At 35.9% G+C, this 16,514-nt stretch overlaps 1 protein-coding gene across 1 annotated transcript in view; it reads right to left on the bottom strand.

The window, feature by feature from the left end:
- Positions 1-15,804, bottom strand: part of LOC108560386 (RNA-binding protein Musashi homolog 2) — a 31,190-nt gene extending 15,386 nt beyond the window's left edge. The window contains exon 1 of the mRNA XM_017917913.1: positions 15,715-15,804. Coding sequence (XP_017773402.1) covers positions 15,715-15,752 — 38 coding nt within the window. The 5' untranslated portion in view covers positions 15,753-15,804. The remainder of the gene's footprint in view (positions 1-15,714) is intronic.
- Between the last annotated feature and the right edge of the window lie 710 nt (positions 15,805-16,514).

Genomic DNA, 16,514 nt, shown 5'->3' with positions numbered 1-16,514 from the left:
CGGCATTTTCAGTTTCACTACGATCGATCCAGTTCGTGGAAATTAGCCAAAACCCTCACCACCCCCAGTGCCGCTGTTTTAACAATGCCCGAATTCCGTTAGGGCGTGATTTTTTCTTTTTCGAAAATTTCAATTATACGACCGGAACGATGAAATTTCATAATAATCCGTTGCAGCTATTACAAATTGCAGCATCAACGAAATGGAAAATATTTATATAATCAATACAAATAGTTTACTGATTTCTTTTAATAACTAATTTATTAATTAAACTGTTTCCAGCCTCTAGATGTTTATGAGGATTTGGGGGATGGATGATCCTTTCTAAGAGCAGCCGCATATCATTTGCATGCCTCTAGAGGGGTGAGCGACATTCATTATTCAATTGCCCGCTTCGATCATACTCGAGGAAATTAAATTATTAAACCGATTTCTAGCGCTGTTCTTCCCTATATATATAGGTATACATTTTTTTTTAACTCTCTTTGCGTCAGGTATCGTACGTAACAGTATCGAAATTGGATTCTTTGAGCTGTCGGAATCCAAGGTATGTGCGCGATATCTCTGCAGGGCGGAGAAGGCGGCGGCGGCGATCAAAAAGTTATGGGGGGCGGCGGTGGTGGCGGCACCGCCCGGCACCGATTTTATGGGGCGGCGACACGCGAAACTTCGCTCTGGCGCCGACATGCATCATCCCCCCAAGACAACGACGATTCATCGAGGAAAAGCAAGCGAAAAAAATAAAATATATATATGAAAGGGCGCACAACTTTATGAAGTCGATAGATAATCATTGAAAAATATGGATTGCTCTCACGATTTCAATTTCAAGTCTTCGCGACAAAACAAAAATATAAGATTTGCGACAAAAGCAACAAATTATATGTCCATTTCACTATTAAATAAATGACAAAGTTTAAAGCTAAAAATAAACGCTGATAATTTAATCATGTTTTCCTTATCCTCACAGAATTGAAAACAAAGACGTTATATAAAAAAAATTACGTTAATGCGATTTAAACTAAACCTGAAGCCTTAGAAGAAATTCTATTTTTCTTCGTAAACACGATTTACAATAAGTTTCGTAACGAAAGGAAATGCTTTAACTATGATCATAGAGAAGGGTGGTGGTCGTCTATCAATGGTACGAAATCAGCACGTGAGATCTTTTGTGTACCTTTTTATATATACACATTTTTTATGCCTACTTAAATCATCTGTACAACGTAAAGGGAGGTAGTTTTTTTTTTATTTCTTTGGGCGCACCAAAATTAGAATCGAAGGGGGGCTCTCTCCGAATGTCGCATTTGGGCCTCGGGGAGAAAGAAAGAAGCAAGCTGCTGCTCCGAGAACAGAAAAACTCGCACCTTTTCCCCCATTTCCGCCGGATCACATCTGGCCGACGACCCGTCCATGGGGGGGAAAGGGGAGAAGGAGCCACCACTCTGCACGCAGGTACGAGCCGCCACCATACCACCATTTATTATTATTATTATTAGCCAAGAGCGGTCGAACGAACGAAAACCACGTGGCTTCAAAGGAATACGATGAACTAGTTAATAGAAAGGAAGAAGATTGAAGAACTGAATAAACAGCAACCCCAACTTATAATTTAACTTCCTGCTCTTCCTTACACTATAAATATGTAAAGAGGACTATACACCGCAATATACTTTTCAAGTAACGCGTATTTCAATAGCTAATTATTCAACGTTGCCTTTAATTTGTACCAAAATACAATGTTACATTTCGCACCTAATATTAATTTTCGTAAAACTTTCCTCTCGCTTCGAGCCATTCCTAACAGTTTCCAGCTGTATACCTGAGCATTCCCCCAAAAAACCCACCCCAAACCATCGACCCGAATCGCTATGCACTTTGGAAACGGATATCTGCGTGACCGTTTTCTTGACTTGCGAAATTAAATTCACCAATAATAAAAGGTCTCTCACTCGATCCTCCTTCTTCCTACCTCCATCTCTTTCCATATATTTATGTTACTGGGAATATGAATTGTAGCTCTACCAGCAGATCGAATGAAATATGGCAATAAACGTGGGAGGCAAAGCCGTCGCGAATCATGGAAATCTCATTGGATATATATATTTTCTTTTGTGTCCGCCAACAAAACGTAATATCAAAATATAAATTATATATATATATATATGATTTGAATTATTATTACAACGGGGATTCTTCTGCGTGCACGTTTTTCGCAACGCAAATTAGATTTTTCGATTGGAAAGAAGAGTGTTATTATACCAAATCCAATATCAATATTAAATTTTATATCGTTGCTCACATAAAAGCGAATTAGTTTTATTGATTCGAAATCTTTAAATCTAAATGTCAATCGCTACATCTCCATTATTAATTAATAAAAAGACTGAATTGGAATTAAAGTGAATTGAGTTTAAAGGGTAAAAAACTAATATTCATTGCACTGAAACTAAATTTGTTGTATATTATTCACAAATTTATGAACGTAATTTACAAAAGTTTTGATACTTGTTTATGGTAGCGATAAAACTTGCTTTTCCTAATAAATTATGAATCAATACAGATTCGCCCCCTATGTCGATCTGCGTATGATTTGCTTGGACGATACATTTCCATAGATATATACATTTTATGAATCCGTGATTTACGTGTATTTTCAACACAAAAATGATTCATCGTCAATGCAAAAGATAGATCAACTATCTGTAATATATATAAAGCAATTACGGCCAGTTATTTATTTAACAAACGGCCTAATTGAAGAGCGTTAACATCGAACTGTTTAGTTTACTTGGCAATTATTAGCGGCACGAACTTAACCGATGCTTTTTCCATTGATTAAATAATTGTCGATGAATTATTTACGTTGTTATTATTGATTGAAACGCACCGAGCCCTATTATTCAGTTAACTGTTCACAAATATTCGTTATTTCATTTATTCAGCAGTCAATGAAATATTTATATAATCACAACGTTTCATAGTTTAATTAAATAAACGACGTCAAATTTCAAGGTAAAACTGTTAATAATTATGTTTGCTCTTACATTTTTCTTCGTAAACACAAGTAACCTTCAATGCTACAGTAGATATATATAAATTACAGTCACAATTATAGGCATATTTGAATATCTTCAATTAGGCATTAAGATTAAGTCAAATTAATCACCAATTTACTGAATGTTCGAATCGCGCCGATTGAATTATGTAAAATATGGCTTATAGTAATAACAGCAAGGTCTCATTGATCCAAGATGCAAATGTTCTTCAAAATCAGTATTGCGTTTAAATCGAGCAAACACCTAGTTTGCATAAACTTGCAAGATCCAATAATAAACGTATAATTAAGATTGTTAATGCTATTAAAATAACTAAACGTTCGCACAATGCATGCACGTAGTATTCGCGGACGAATCCTCATTAGCACAAATTGAAATAACCAATAACAATGAGAAAATAAAACCCTCGGAATCGGCCGGCATTTAAGAATGATAGATCTGTGCAGAGGATTACGTCTGCAAATCCGTTTCCGCTTATTGTCTTCGTCGATGGCGCGTCTCGATATCCGACTGTGCGTGCGTATTTGATGAGATATCTCGTCAAGTTTGCGCGAATTCAGTTGCGATCGGAATGCGAAATTGCGCAAAAATCTGAGAGTTTCGCATCGGAATCGAATTAGGAGGCAAAAGTTTCGCGGAAACCAATTTACAGTGATTGCAATGCCGGATCAAGATACATAGTACCGGTAATTTGCGATAATCAATAAAAAAAAAAAGGTTTTGGCGGAGCACGAGGAAGTTAGGTGTAAATCGTGAGGGGGTGGTAAGCAAATAAATAATAAATCAAACGAGGTTTCCCTAAGCGGAATGGGTTTGCGTATGAGTGCGCACGGTAGGGAATTCTTCGCATGATCGATACACCATCGTCGTCCGCAGAGGCAGAAGCACATTCATACGGCTGTAACTTGGATCCGAAAACGTCGCGGCCTTTGTTGAGGGTGTGTGTGAGAGAGAGAGAGAGAGAGAGGGGTGGTTGATCTTGTGCAGAAGCGATCGCTAGGCGTCGGCGTCGCGACGTCGTGGGGATAACAACAACCTACACCAACAGGTTCTCGACTGGACTACCTCGAACGGGGGTGGCGCGCACGCACGGCGAACGACCCTGGTGAATCCGCATCCCTCAAGCAGGTGGCGACACCTCCGTGAAAACGCCACCAACCAGAAACGGATTTATATTAATGAGACAGAAAACCACCCCCGCCGCGTCGCACCAACCCAACCCTCGTATTTTCCTCGATCGTATTTTATGGATTTGATATACTTTTAATCTTAGCAGGAAATGGAACACGCTATATATATATATAAATATATAATATAGAAGAAATCCTGGAGTTTACATAACCGCCGACGAAGGCGTGTATTTGGGTTTTCGGTGGCAAATATCGGAAATCGCGTGAGTCTCTAGATGCGACATTTGTTATGTAACATTACAAATAAATCTTCACGTTTCTTGTACCGGAAACGAGAACATACGTAAATTCTGCGGTGAAACAAAGAATGCTGAAAGCTCTCTCTCTCTCTCTGTCTGCATCTTAGGGGGATGATTCCGTCGCGAGATCCAATTACTTCAGCCGCATGTTGCTTCGCAGAATTACTGCTGATATCCCCCATCTCACGATTACTTCTACACTTATAAACATTAAGCTCACATTACACCCGCTTAACTTAATCCAAACACACTTTGCACATATCATTTACCCTTTGGGGAAATTCAATCAATTATTACAATTGTTTTTCAAAGACACATCGATTTTCTCAACAATGTAACTTACACATTAGTACAATCATTCTCATTTTTTTTAAATAGAATAAGTGAAGATTACAATAAAAATATAAATAATAGATTTACAAATTGTAAAACTATGATGATTTCAAAATAACAGGAAGTTAGTGAAAACGAAAACTATTTATGAATACGTTCGGTATAGATTTTCCTTGAACCGTATGAAAACTAAGAGTTTTGACAAGTAGCAGCTAATTTAAGTGGCAACCGTATTACAGAAACCGTTGCAAATAAACGTGCAAGAGATGTGCACGTCCTTCTACAAATATCGGAAAAACGAGATACACATGTCCGTTTCGCTAATAATTCGTATGCCTGCAGCAACATGCGGCACCTGTTTAGCCAAGTGCGAAAATAACTTTTAATGCAATTTTTTACTAAACAAAATAATAATAATTCATGTGTTTCACTCTGCTTTTTAATTTTCCTTGAAATCATTGGATTTTTTTACGAACATTTGAAAATTAGTTGATGGAAAACAATAACTCAATAACTTTCCTATTTTATTGCTGATTTCGATGAAACATTTTCTTATTACTTAATTAAGAAATAGTTTCTATATCTTAATTATAAAACGTTTATTGGAATAATTACAAAAATATATTAAGAATTAAGCAATAATTAACCCTTTCTCGTTTCTTTTACGAAATAAATACGAAAACTTTAGTGAAAAAAATTATGAAGTTTTAAAACATAATTTGTAATTTCTGCCTTTGTTTTAAACATTCATACATTCACAATTAATTAAAGGATTCATAGAATTCATTAAATTTCAATTTTTATAATTAAACATTTTGTTAATTATTATATCAATCTGGTAAAACTCAGGTAAAATGTCATTTGCCAAATAGTAGATTTCTTATGGATATCGCTATAAATATACAGGTGTAATAAATATAAAAAAAAACTAAATAAATAATTAAATATCTGACTTTTAGAATGCTAAATTATGCGCGCTAATTAATCGTTAAATTTTGACTTTTCAAGTGCAAGAGCTATTTTTTTTGCAAACATTTTTTTTTTTCATTCTGTCGGCTAATTTCAAAAACTCGTTCCGCGAAGGAGATCATCCAAATACAGAGAAATGTCAATACTTTCAAGTCACCTTCTTACTTTTATAACTCTCATGTTTTTTTTTTATTCGTTTGACTTTTCGCGAAAATATAAAGTTCCTGCACTTCGGGGCGAAACTTTTGTTGTTGTTGTCGCTGCCGCTTCTTCTTTTTGGTGGAGATAAAGATAGGGCAGGGCGGGCGGTGGTGATGATGATGCAAAGGATGCGCGACGTGTATACATTTATACGTGTATGCATTGCCATACATTGTGGTGGTGGTTTTTCCGCAAAGTCATATTTGACGGTGGCGCGCTCATTGTGCTCGCTGAAATTTATGCAAAATAGGAAGCGGTTATTTCCGAGAGAGCCCGGACGCTTTTCATGTCCCTACTCCTCCATCCCTCTCTCTTTTTCATTAATTACGGAATATTTTTGCATGCACTAACGGCGCATTTGCAGGAGGAACACAACGAATATACAAATAAATAATAAAAAAAAACAACAAGAGCAGAGAGAGATATATATATATATACAAACTGGGGTAAAAGATGGAACGCGATGAGGGCACATAATGGGAGGACAATAAAAAAAATGGAGAAGAGTGGAAGTAAACAATGAACAATGCACTATGACACATACATACACAGTAATAGAGAAAGAGATGCAGCGCATACGTACACACAATGCCACCGGATTGCGAAGCAATAATAATAATAATATCGGGGGCGGCTGCCAATATGCATTCATACATCCCCCCCCAACTGCTGCTCTTCGCGAGAGGATGGATGATGATCGCGGTTGCGGTTTTCGCGGTGGGGTTTACACAGCGAAACCCCATTGTCCCACCGCCACCCATTAAAATAATAACTCTTCGGGGAAAAATAATGCACAGCTCTTTCTCCGCTCGGGATACGGAAAACAAGAGAGGAAATAATACAAAAAAAAAAGGAACAAACCGTTCCGAATCTGGAACACAGAAACTAGCCACGACAAACACGGATCTATAACCGATCGATATGTGTTTGGATTCGGGGGAGGCTACATTATTCAAGACGCAATTATTCGAAGGAACGCACCCTCTCACCGATGAAGAAGAAAAAATGGAGGACGCGCATCACGCAAATGATGGAACGTCCATCAATTATTCATAATACATTGCCCCTATTTCTCAACGACAGGTGTAAGGAAATGAAGAAATTGGAAACACACACAACTTCTGGACAGAAGCATTAACATCTTGATCCACCGTTAATTCATAATAAATTAATAATTTAATTTCCACACCAAAACAAACTTAATTAATCCTATTCACCATACAATATTATAAATTACTTATTAAGTATTAATTACTATTTTGTTAATTAGTTAGTATTTTTCCTAAAACCTAATTTTCAATTCATAAATCAAAGTTTATAAACTTAGGGAAAAACAAATCAATTGAATTTCTCGAAACAAAGTGCAGACTTTGTTCAATTACCACACTTTTTCATTAGCATTTTTATCATTGTGAAATCGAGTCAATACAGATTTACAAGCGTATGATTGTAACAAACGCTGTTCGCAAATTAATTCAGTTTCCATGTAAGCGCAGAGTGCCAATAATATATATAAATAATATCCGGATACAAAAGGCTGGATAATTTGAATTGTCGTTGAGTCACACACGCACCGTTCTATATTTTTTTTTCCCCAGGGCGGACAACAAATTAAAACAAAGAAAAAAAATAAATGATCTACTTTCAAAAACTCTTACGTTTGTATTTACTAATCTGATTATAGCTAAAAAGGAGGCGAAAGACAACAACATCCACGCATTTAACCCGAAAAACTAATCATCAATCTATTGATGAAATAATTGATTTACAACAACTAATAACTTCATAGAGTTCTATGTAATAACAGTATTTAAACGTTAATAAGACGTCCTTTAATATTTGAAGAAAACAAACAAAAATAAGATGTGAAATTCACGTGCACGACCGTATAAATATAGCTTTGGAAAAGTACAGAGCTTCGATTCAGAAAATTTACTACGGCGTCTGCACAGATTATTGCAGATATGCCAGAGAGCCCGGGCGTGTGTAAATCAAAGCCCACGAAAGAAATTGAACGCGAGATTAAAAGAAACCACACATGAGAGAAAGAGAATAAAAAAGCGAAAATGTAATGAAGTAGTGTAGAATAAATAGATCTAATTGTGCCCACGCCGTGCGCCAATCCATATTTGCACTCTCCTCCAACCATGCAGCAGAACGCCGTAACGTAATTATGCAACCGATTATCATTATTATTAGCGAAACAGATAAATCGCGGAATCGGAGGCAGCAAATGCAGCATGCAAATGCACACACACACACATTAAAACCAACAACGTGTATTTCCGTCGAACCCGACTTAAATAATATCTGGGGCGGCCGCTTAATTAACATACATTAATTTCGCCCGTCATTGAAAAATCCCACGCGAATCTCTCTCGGCAAAGGAAGAAAGAACCTTCGTGCGCTTCTGAAAACCTCTCTGATTCCAGAAACCCACCACCATAATTAGTACACGTCTGTGTATGTGTTTGTGCACTCTTCTTCTCCCTGTTAAACTCATTTGCGTACATGTACGCAATTAAATTTGTGCATTTTCCACTTTGCAAACGGTCTCTCTCTCTTACTCTCTCAAAAGAAAATGCGTTTCGCAACTCCGCTTTATTTTAATCTCCGCAACCGAATCTCTTCTTTTGCATGAACGAAGAAAGAATTTTGTTAGTTTCAAATGGGAGAAACTGGGGCAAATTAAAAATTTTATGAATACATTTGCCGTTTACGGAGAGCGATTACTGTTACGTAATAATCCAACGATTCGTCGATCGAAGACAAGATACCGCTGAAACAAACGACTGCTGTTTGTTTTCGGGTAACCCTAACAACCGATCAAAAGGACAAAAGGATCGAAAGGACGTTTACACTCGTTCACTTTGAAAATGAGTTACTTGCACAACCCCTTCCCCCCACCAAACAACAAACTCGGAAGAGGAGACGGTAACAATTTCTTCAAATTAAGTTAACGAAACTTTACAGGCTATTTCGTGAATACTCAAACGAATCAATAGGAAATACAAAAATTGTGAAACAACAACAAATTACCCAAAAAGGTTTTAGTTGAAATTCTAATAATATATGAAGCAATAGAAACACTACTTTTTTTTTTGGTTGCAATCGTTTACCATTCTGTAAAATAAACTAATTGGTTAGATAATAAAAAAAAATACGTATTATGTACGATTATTACTTGATGTAAAAATGGCAAGGTACAAAATACATTTTATTGTTGAAATTTATTTAATAGAATGGAAAACAAAGGGAGGACTTTAGAGCTTCGTTTTCAATGTAAAACGCCTGAATGGATGGCTCCGCTGCAGCCATTTATTGCGTAATCCGTTCCATTTTCATATTTATTTCAACTCTTTCGTTCGGGCGCGCACAAAAGGAAGAGGAGAGGCTCTTTCTTCGCTGCTGCTGCTGCTGCTCTCACCGTTTCATTTCTTTAATGCATCCAAGATGTTTCTTCCCGGCGAGGAATTTACCAGAAACTCCTGTTTAAAATATTACTATTGATTCCCACCCCGTGCACGCTCTGCCCACCCTTCCATTCCACTTTAGCCTCCTGCTCCTTCTTGCATTTCATTTACTTTATCTCCTCAAGTTGTGCATTATTAAATTTGAAACCGTATTTATAGTTAACGTTTGCATCTGAATTGAACGGAAAACTTTTCAAATTATTCACGAAATGCTTGTTCGTTCTTTCCTTGCTTTCGAACTCGAACATATTAGATTATATACTTCACTAACTGCTTCTCTTTTTCTTTTTAAATAAAAATAATTTATTATTTCTAAATGCGCTCATCCGAGATTAGAATTCAAGTTGGACCACTCCACAAGATGATTAGGAATTCCCGGATTGGATTAAAATTGGCCAAGAGTCAAGTGGACTAGTTTCAGTTTTGCATCTTCTAATATATGCATTGAAAAATTAAATATCGAGCATGTTACATTTAATGAGTCACATTTTCATCACCTCATTCGTTCCACTTAAATTGTAATTCGAAACTAAACAAATATCAAAAAAAAAATCAGCTAAAATAATTTCTCATGTAAATTTTGTAAGCGGGAAGAAATCAATAAATTATCGATTTTTAAAAGCAAGTAAATTAACTGGTTCAACGTATAGTGTGCACAGCTTGAGATTTCCAATATGACAAGATATAAATGATACTCGTTGCGCAAAAACCGAGTGCAATTTGCAACAAAGGAAACGCTGCAAAGAATATAATGTAATGTGCGATTTAATTTATTGGAATTCAATTGTGCAATTTTGTATTCCTTCCTAGAGCCTCGGCCGCGCTAAAACGAGACAGCAAAAGTACTCTTTCTTTCGCGCCACGGGCGTCTCGCGCAGAACACGAACAAACAAGCTGCAATAATTCGAATCCTTCCTGTAGTACAGCATCGAGAAATACTGTATTATTGCTTAATTTCTTAATAATAATACTTAGATTGTTATAAATTTTAAAGCAATTTTCAGTTGTAAAACGAATCTGGAAATGATAGTAGCCAATAAAGTTTTTACTTGCAATTAAGTTTGCTGTGAACTTAAGCAAACGGCGTACGGTGATATTAAGTTATTATTATCTTTAAGAGAATCTGGTTATTTCTGCTGCTCAAACGGAACGGATGAAAATGTAATGCAAATGCACGATGAAGGAGGCAAGTAATGAGGGGAAGGCGATACTTAAACGCAGCAGTGTAGTTTTAATTACTTGGAATATGCAACAACGCGTCGAGTGAAGTTCAGAATGAAAGAATGGTGAAAACAAGAAGACACATGCACACAACGGCGAAAAGAAAAAGCATTTACACAGACGCAAGGTAGAGCAAAAAAAAAGTAGGCAGTAAAGAAGAGAGTAAAATAATAAACGGGAGAAGAAATGAGTAGTAGTTTCGAGTGGAGAGCAGCAGCATTAAGAGCGCAACCCGAGCGGAAAATCATGCAGACGTATTTGTTCCTTCTTCTCTTCATTTTTTTCGTGAATATTTAATTACGTAAACGTCACAGGTACTAAATACTAAACTCCGCCAAGTCTATGATGTTTGCTCGGTAACAATGGAAACCGAGAACGCCATCATCATCATAATAATCATCATCATCATCAACGGCAAAGAAAGCAAACGCAAACACGAATAAATCTCGCATCAAAACTACATTATATCCTAAACCATTGTCCCCTAAAGCCAACGCTAACTATATATTACTGCAGTTTTAAACTCGAACATTTCAGCTAATCAACTGAAATTATAGTTATTTTAATAACTCTTCAATCTCTCCAGTCATTAAATATGATTGATTATAAATGTTTTGTTAAAATTTTGCAGTTATCAGTAGCCGCGCAAAAGCGAAAGTAGTAAATATTGAAATTGTATATATGAAAAAAAACGTAGTGAAACCGCGCTTCGTGACTTGCCCAAGACCCAAAGAAATTCTGCAACAGGCTCATCTTCGAAGCTACCATTGCGTTACAGGCAATAAAGCAACGAATCGTCATTAGCGAAAGACGATGACGAAACGCCAATTCCGCAAGTTCTTCCCTCCTCGACGTGATGAATAATATATAAATATATAAATAAAAACAGCGGAAATCTAAAGCAAAACAAATACAAAATTTGCCAACTACGCGAATATTAATCAAATGATTACTCATTTAAACTGTACATATTAATTTTTGTTATATTTGATTAACAATTTCATTAATTCATGCCCAAATTGAATTCATACAAAAAGAAAGCACATATACAATTCAAGTGAATCCTTTGAAAGTGGATAATTTGTGGAGATGAATGTCGCAGCACAACGGCGGAAATTCGCCTTAGGGAAGTGAGGCTAATTCAATCGGAAAGAGTTGGATGAGGGATGAGGACTCATTAAGGGAGATTATTTTGAAAGTCCCGGGCGAACGTAATTGAATTTGTTTAAGAAAACCTCCGAAGGACTCGACGGGTGAGACGTCGGTCGGGTTTAGCCGGGCGCAAAATTGCACGTGTCTGAAGGACGAAGGATTTAAAATCCGTGGAGGAGGATATGCAAAAAGCGAACGAGCGTAAGAAAAAAAATATGAGAAAGGAAAAAAGGCGCACAGAATAAAAGTAAATAAAAGAACAGATTTACTTCAAAACTCAAAACAATAATATTAAGATTATCTGAGCTCCAATTATTGCTTTAAATTCAGTACATTCATATGCAATAATCTTAAGATAAATTAAAGTATTTTGTTATAAATTTGTGTATTGCAATAAAATTGATACGTAACTTTAATCAGAGATGGAAATCAATTTTAATGGCAATTAAAGTTAATTATAAAGTTCAAATTCGATGATGTAGTATATCACGTGCAGTGTTATATAAAGCAAAATTGAATACAAGATTAATTATAAACACACAATTTAAATACGATTTCATTAATTTTATCTGCACAATCATAATAAATGAGCTTTCCCCATTTTGTTAATAAATGTATTTTTGATTGAATTCAAATCAGCTAATTATGGCAATTGTCAAAATTCGACAGTTGTTAAGGACGATATCCTTGTTGTTATGGACGCGTTACTAAGGACACGTTCATATTCAACAAAATTAATAACAATCGACGAAACAGATCAAACTATAGTTAGAATATAATATTTATTAAAAATGATGAAAACTATTGTGCTTTCAATTGCTGTAATTTACGCACGAGAGAATTTCCAAACATCGCGATTCGGTATTGAAAATATTTACGGCGACGGATGATGGACGAGGCTAAAAACTGTATCCAATATTTTGGACGTCGAGGATACAGATTTCGAAAGAGAGTGGAAAAAAAAAGAAGCAAAATTAATATATTTATAAAAATAACTCACGTCAATCGTGGCCTGATTTATTATTGCGAGCCATCAGAAAATCAGGGAGCGAACGAATAATAATTAATAATTATATTATTTTTAAGTTCCCGCCATTCTTTCTCTACGTTTCAATTTCAGTTTGGAATACAACACGAGAGATGAGGATATTTATGAAATCGTATATATATATTATATATAACTAAACCTCAAGGAAATAAATGTGTGTGTGTGTGTATCATCTCGTATTTGAGCTGAGAGATGTTCCGCTCGAAAATAACTCTTGGCCGAGCGAAAATAAAACCGGACACAAAAATATCCCGATACATCGTATAAATAAACGCGCAAAAGAATTGAGTGCACAATTGTGCTGCTCCACACTCTTTCGACGGTATTTTGACAGTTTAACGGCGCCAAAAACTTCAAAACACCCAATCAATTGCGGACGAGCGGAAAACAAAAAAACGCTTTCGAAGCGCCACAAACCTATCCGACTGTTTAATTTGCATTCCAATTAACGCAAATATTTTTGAGGTACATTTAATATTCGAATATAATATAATGCAAACATCGAAAATAATTAGGTCGGACATTTAATTATTTGCATTAATTAATGAATACAATTTCGTTTTTATTAAACAAAACTTGATTTTTTTTTCAATTTGAATATCAAACGTGTTCGAAATGTATCCAACGAAAATAGATCATCTTAAAATAGAGATGGTGAGAAAATGAAACGACGAAAGAATAAAAATAAAAATTGTATATTAAACTTTTCCGTTGTTATCAAAATTCCGATAATTTCTCCAGTTCTTGCATCTCTTGGTAAATAATGTCAAAGTTGCAAGAACAAGACAAGGCGCGCTACGACCATGGGCGCATTTTTATTGGAAACTGTGGGCGCAGACGCAAGGGCGCTTGAATGAGTTTGTTGTACACTCATTCATGTACATTTGTTGTTATTAAATTCATATAATGAAGAGAACATTAAACCAATTACTTTATCTATTGAGAATGCAAATGAGTTGAGTTTTTCAAGACAAATTAAGGAAATGAGACTAAGGAAGCTTCTAAAACCCTGAATGATTTATATTCTTAGCAATTTACAACATTCAATCTATTGATTGGGTTTCAAATTGTAGACTAACGTATAATTAAACATATTTTGACAAAACTATTTTTTGCTGCATTCTTTCCCAATCACCGTTGTTTGTTCAAATTCCAACGATTTATTGTCGGGTTCAAATCCATATTTTGTATTCATGAACCATTCGGCGGGAAAACGCGAAATGTCGGCGCTAAGCCAATTAGAACGACGAAACTCGATCACTTTTGCCGGAATCGCATTATTTCCAATTATTAGCCCGGGTGAATGTCGCGCGTGGAAATAACAAATGCATATGACAACATTTTTTCGGGTTGATGAAAAGGAAACGCGGAGGGGATGAAGAATCGATACGCAGTTTCAATTTGTTCACAAGCGGATCGATTCGCTAAATTCCCAAAAATTAAAACGATAACATAACAAAAAAATAAAGTGTGTGTGTGTGTCTGTTGTAATTCGATGTGAAATATCAACGCGTTTGTCATGAAATATGAAACGTAAAATGAATAAATTAATGATGAAATATTGCCCAACTGCAAAACCGCTTCAATTATTAATTTTGCAGTTGAGAAACACTGTGATACAACGAAAGTTAATAATAATAATTACACATTCTATAAATCTATAAATATACAAAGGGTATTTCTAGAGATTCGCTTCGATTCCTCTTCATAATCATCATCTGTTAATATAACTAATCGCACAGTAATAGTAAACTATTTCTAAATGTATCATTTATTAACAAGTATGCAGCAACAAATTAAAAAAAAACATCGATAAAGAAACAAAGAGGGAATCGTCGCTCATTATACAATTGTTAATTAACATTACACCCTGCCTACAAACTCTGCTACATTTACTTAATCTCTTAAAGGGTTTATGTGAACGTGTCTGTGTGGTCATTAGTTCTGTTACAATCATTGATTTCGGCTGGTGCAAAATAGATATAGAGACTAAGTTTTACGTACACATAAAGAAGGTAAATAATAAAAGGGGCAAACACAAAAAACCCTAAAACAAGAATATACAGAATATATGTAAAATAAAAAAAAAGGGGGGAAGAGGGCTAGAAAATAAATAATGAGCTCCTCGACTCTAAAACCCAAGTACGAGTGGATAATAATAATAGTAAAAGAGTTTAAGTATAAATATATAGACACTGGTTATTCGATGTCAAACGCTAAGAATAAGATACATACAGAATATATATATATAATTTTTTTTTTGCACTATAATTATATAATTTGTTATTATTAGGACTACTTACTATACAGGGGTCTCGACAAATTATTCTAGGTCTTCCCTAAACGCCCTGCATATATTGTATATATGTAATTATATATTAAAATATTTATAAACGTAAGTTACTCCACATACAGTAAGTTTAGTATGAAACAATACAAATTACAGAGTCGCGTCCGGCGATTGGAATCGTTCAATTTTTTTGAAGAAATTATAATAGTTTAGGTGATTCCAATCGCAGGACGGGACCCTTTGTTACTAGAGGAAAATAATTAACGAAACAAAAACAAAATCAACAACGTAATAATCAACAAACAAAGAGAGGTAGTTCTAATCTCAAGTGCGCTGCTGCTTATTGGTTAATCAAGATTAATTCGTTAAGTGGACGAACGATTTCTGTTAAAAAGAAATAATAATCTTTTCGTTTTTTTCTCTTCTTTTTTTTTGTACACATGTTACGGAAATGGTTTGGTCAATGGTTAAGGGATGGAGGAATGAGGAGAGAGAGAGAGAGCGGTGGTTTTCGGATGCAGCAATTTCGCTCTACTCACCATTTGATCTCCATGTTGGGATAAACTGTGACGGCCATCCTGTACAGTCTGATAATCCCCTGGCAGTCTCAACCTCAACAATCGATCCTGCAAAAACCGCACACGTATATACACATACTACTACAACACATATATACATATACACACGTGCAAAAGAGAAAAATACATGAGAGAGTGAGCGAGAATGGGAGGATCAGACGGTTTCCATCATCGTGCAAACATGCAGCGAAATTGGAAAACGTGTGGTGGTGGTGGCGCAGACGAAAAATGGGCTAAAAATTGAAAACGAATTCTCGAGGCTTGCTGGGAGTGTCCATGGTTTAGAGGAGAGTCAATCAACCCGTGCAAGGTAAAATAATAATAATAACAAACGAAAATAAGAACAATGAGAGCGGGAACCGCCCGCCGTCGCCGCCGCCGCCGTTGTTGCTACAACACGTTCACCTTGACGAACAAACGGACGAAGCCCCGTCGGACGCAAAGAGAAAACAACCCAGACACACACATATCACATACAACACCAAGCCACGCCACCTAACAACAACAACAACAAAGAAACCTCTTGTTCTTTCAACCAACACCGGAGGATTCGTATATTACGCACAACCATCATTCATCAAATCCGAGCGCTCTACAAGAGTCAACGAAGGCCAACGTTGACCCATCCAACCAGATTATATCAAGCTTCACTTAAAACAATCGACGAGACTGCAAAGAGTTTTAAAAACCGCGATTTTTGAGAGTAAAAGCCGAAGGTCGACGTGCAGTCCTACGGGCATGCACCTAAATAAATGTTGATC

The sequence above is a fragment of the Nicrophorus vespilloides genome, unplaced genomic scaffold (assembly GCF_001412225.1).
Source record: "Nicrophorus vespilloides isolate i.1.1-1 unplaced genomic scaffold, Nicve_v1.0, whole genome shotgun sequence".
NCBI classification, from domain to species: domain Eukaryota; kingdom Metazoa; phylum Arthropoda; class Insecta; order Coleoptera; family Silphidae; genus Nicrophorus; species Nicrophorus vespilloides.
The sequence above is the reverse complement of the archived record's forward strand: the minus strand, read 5'-3'. Positions and strand labels throughout refer to the sequence as shown.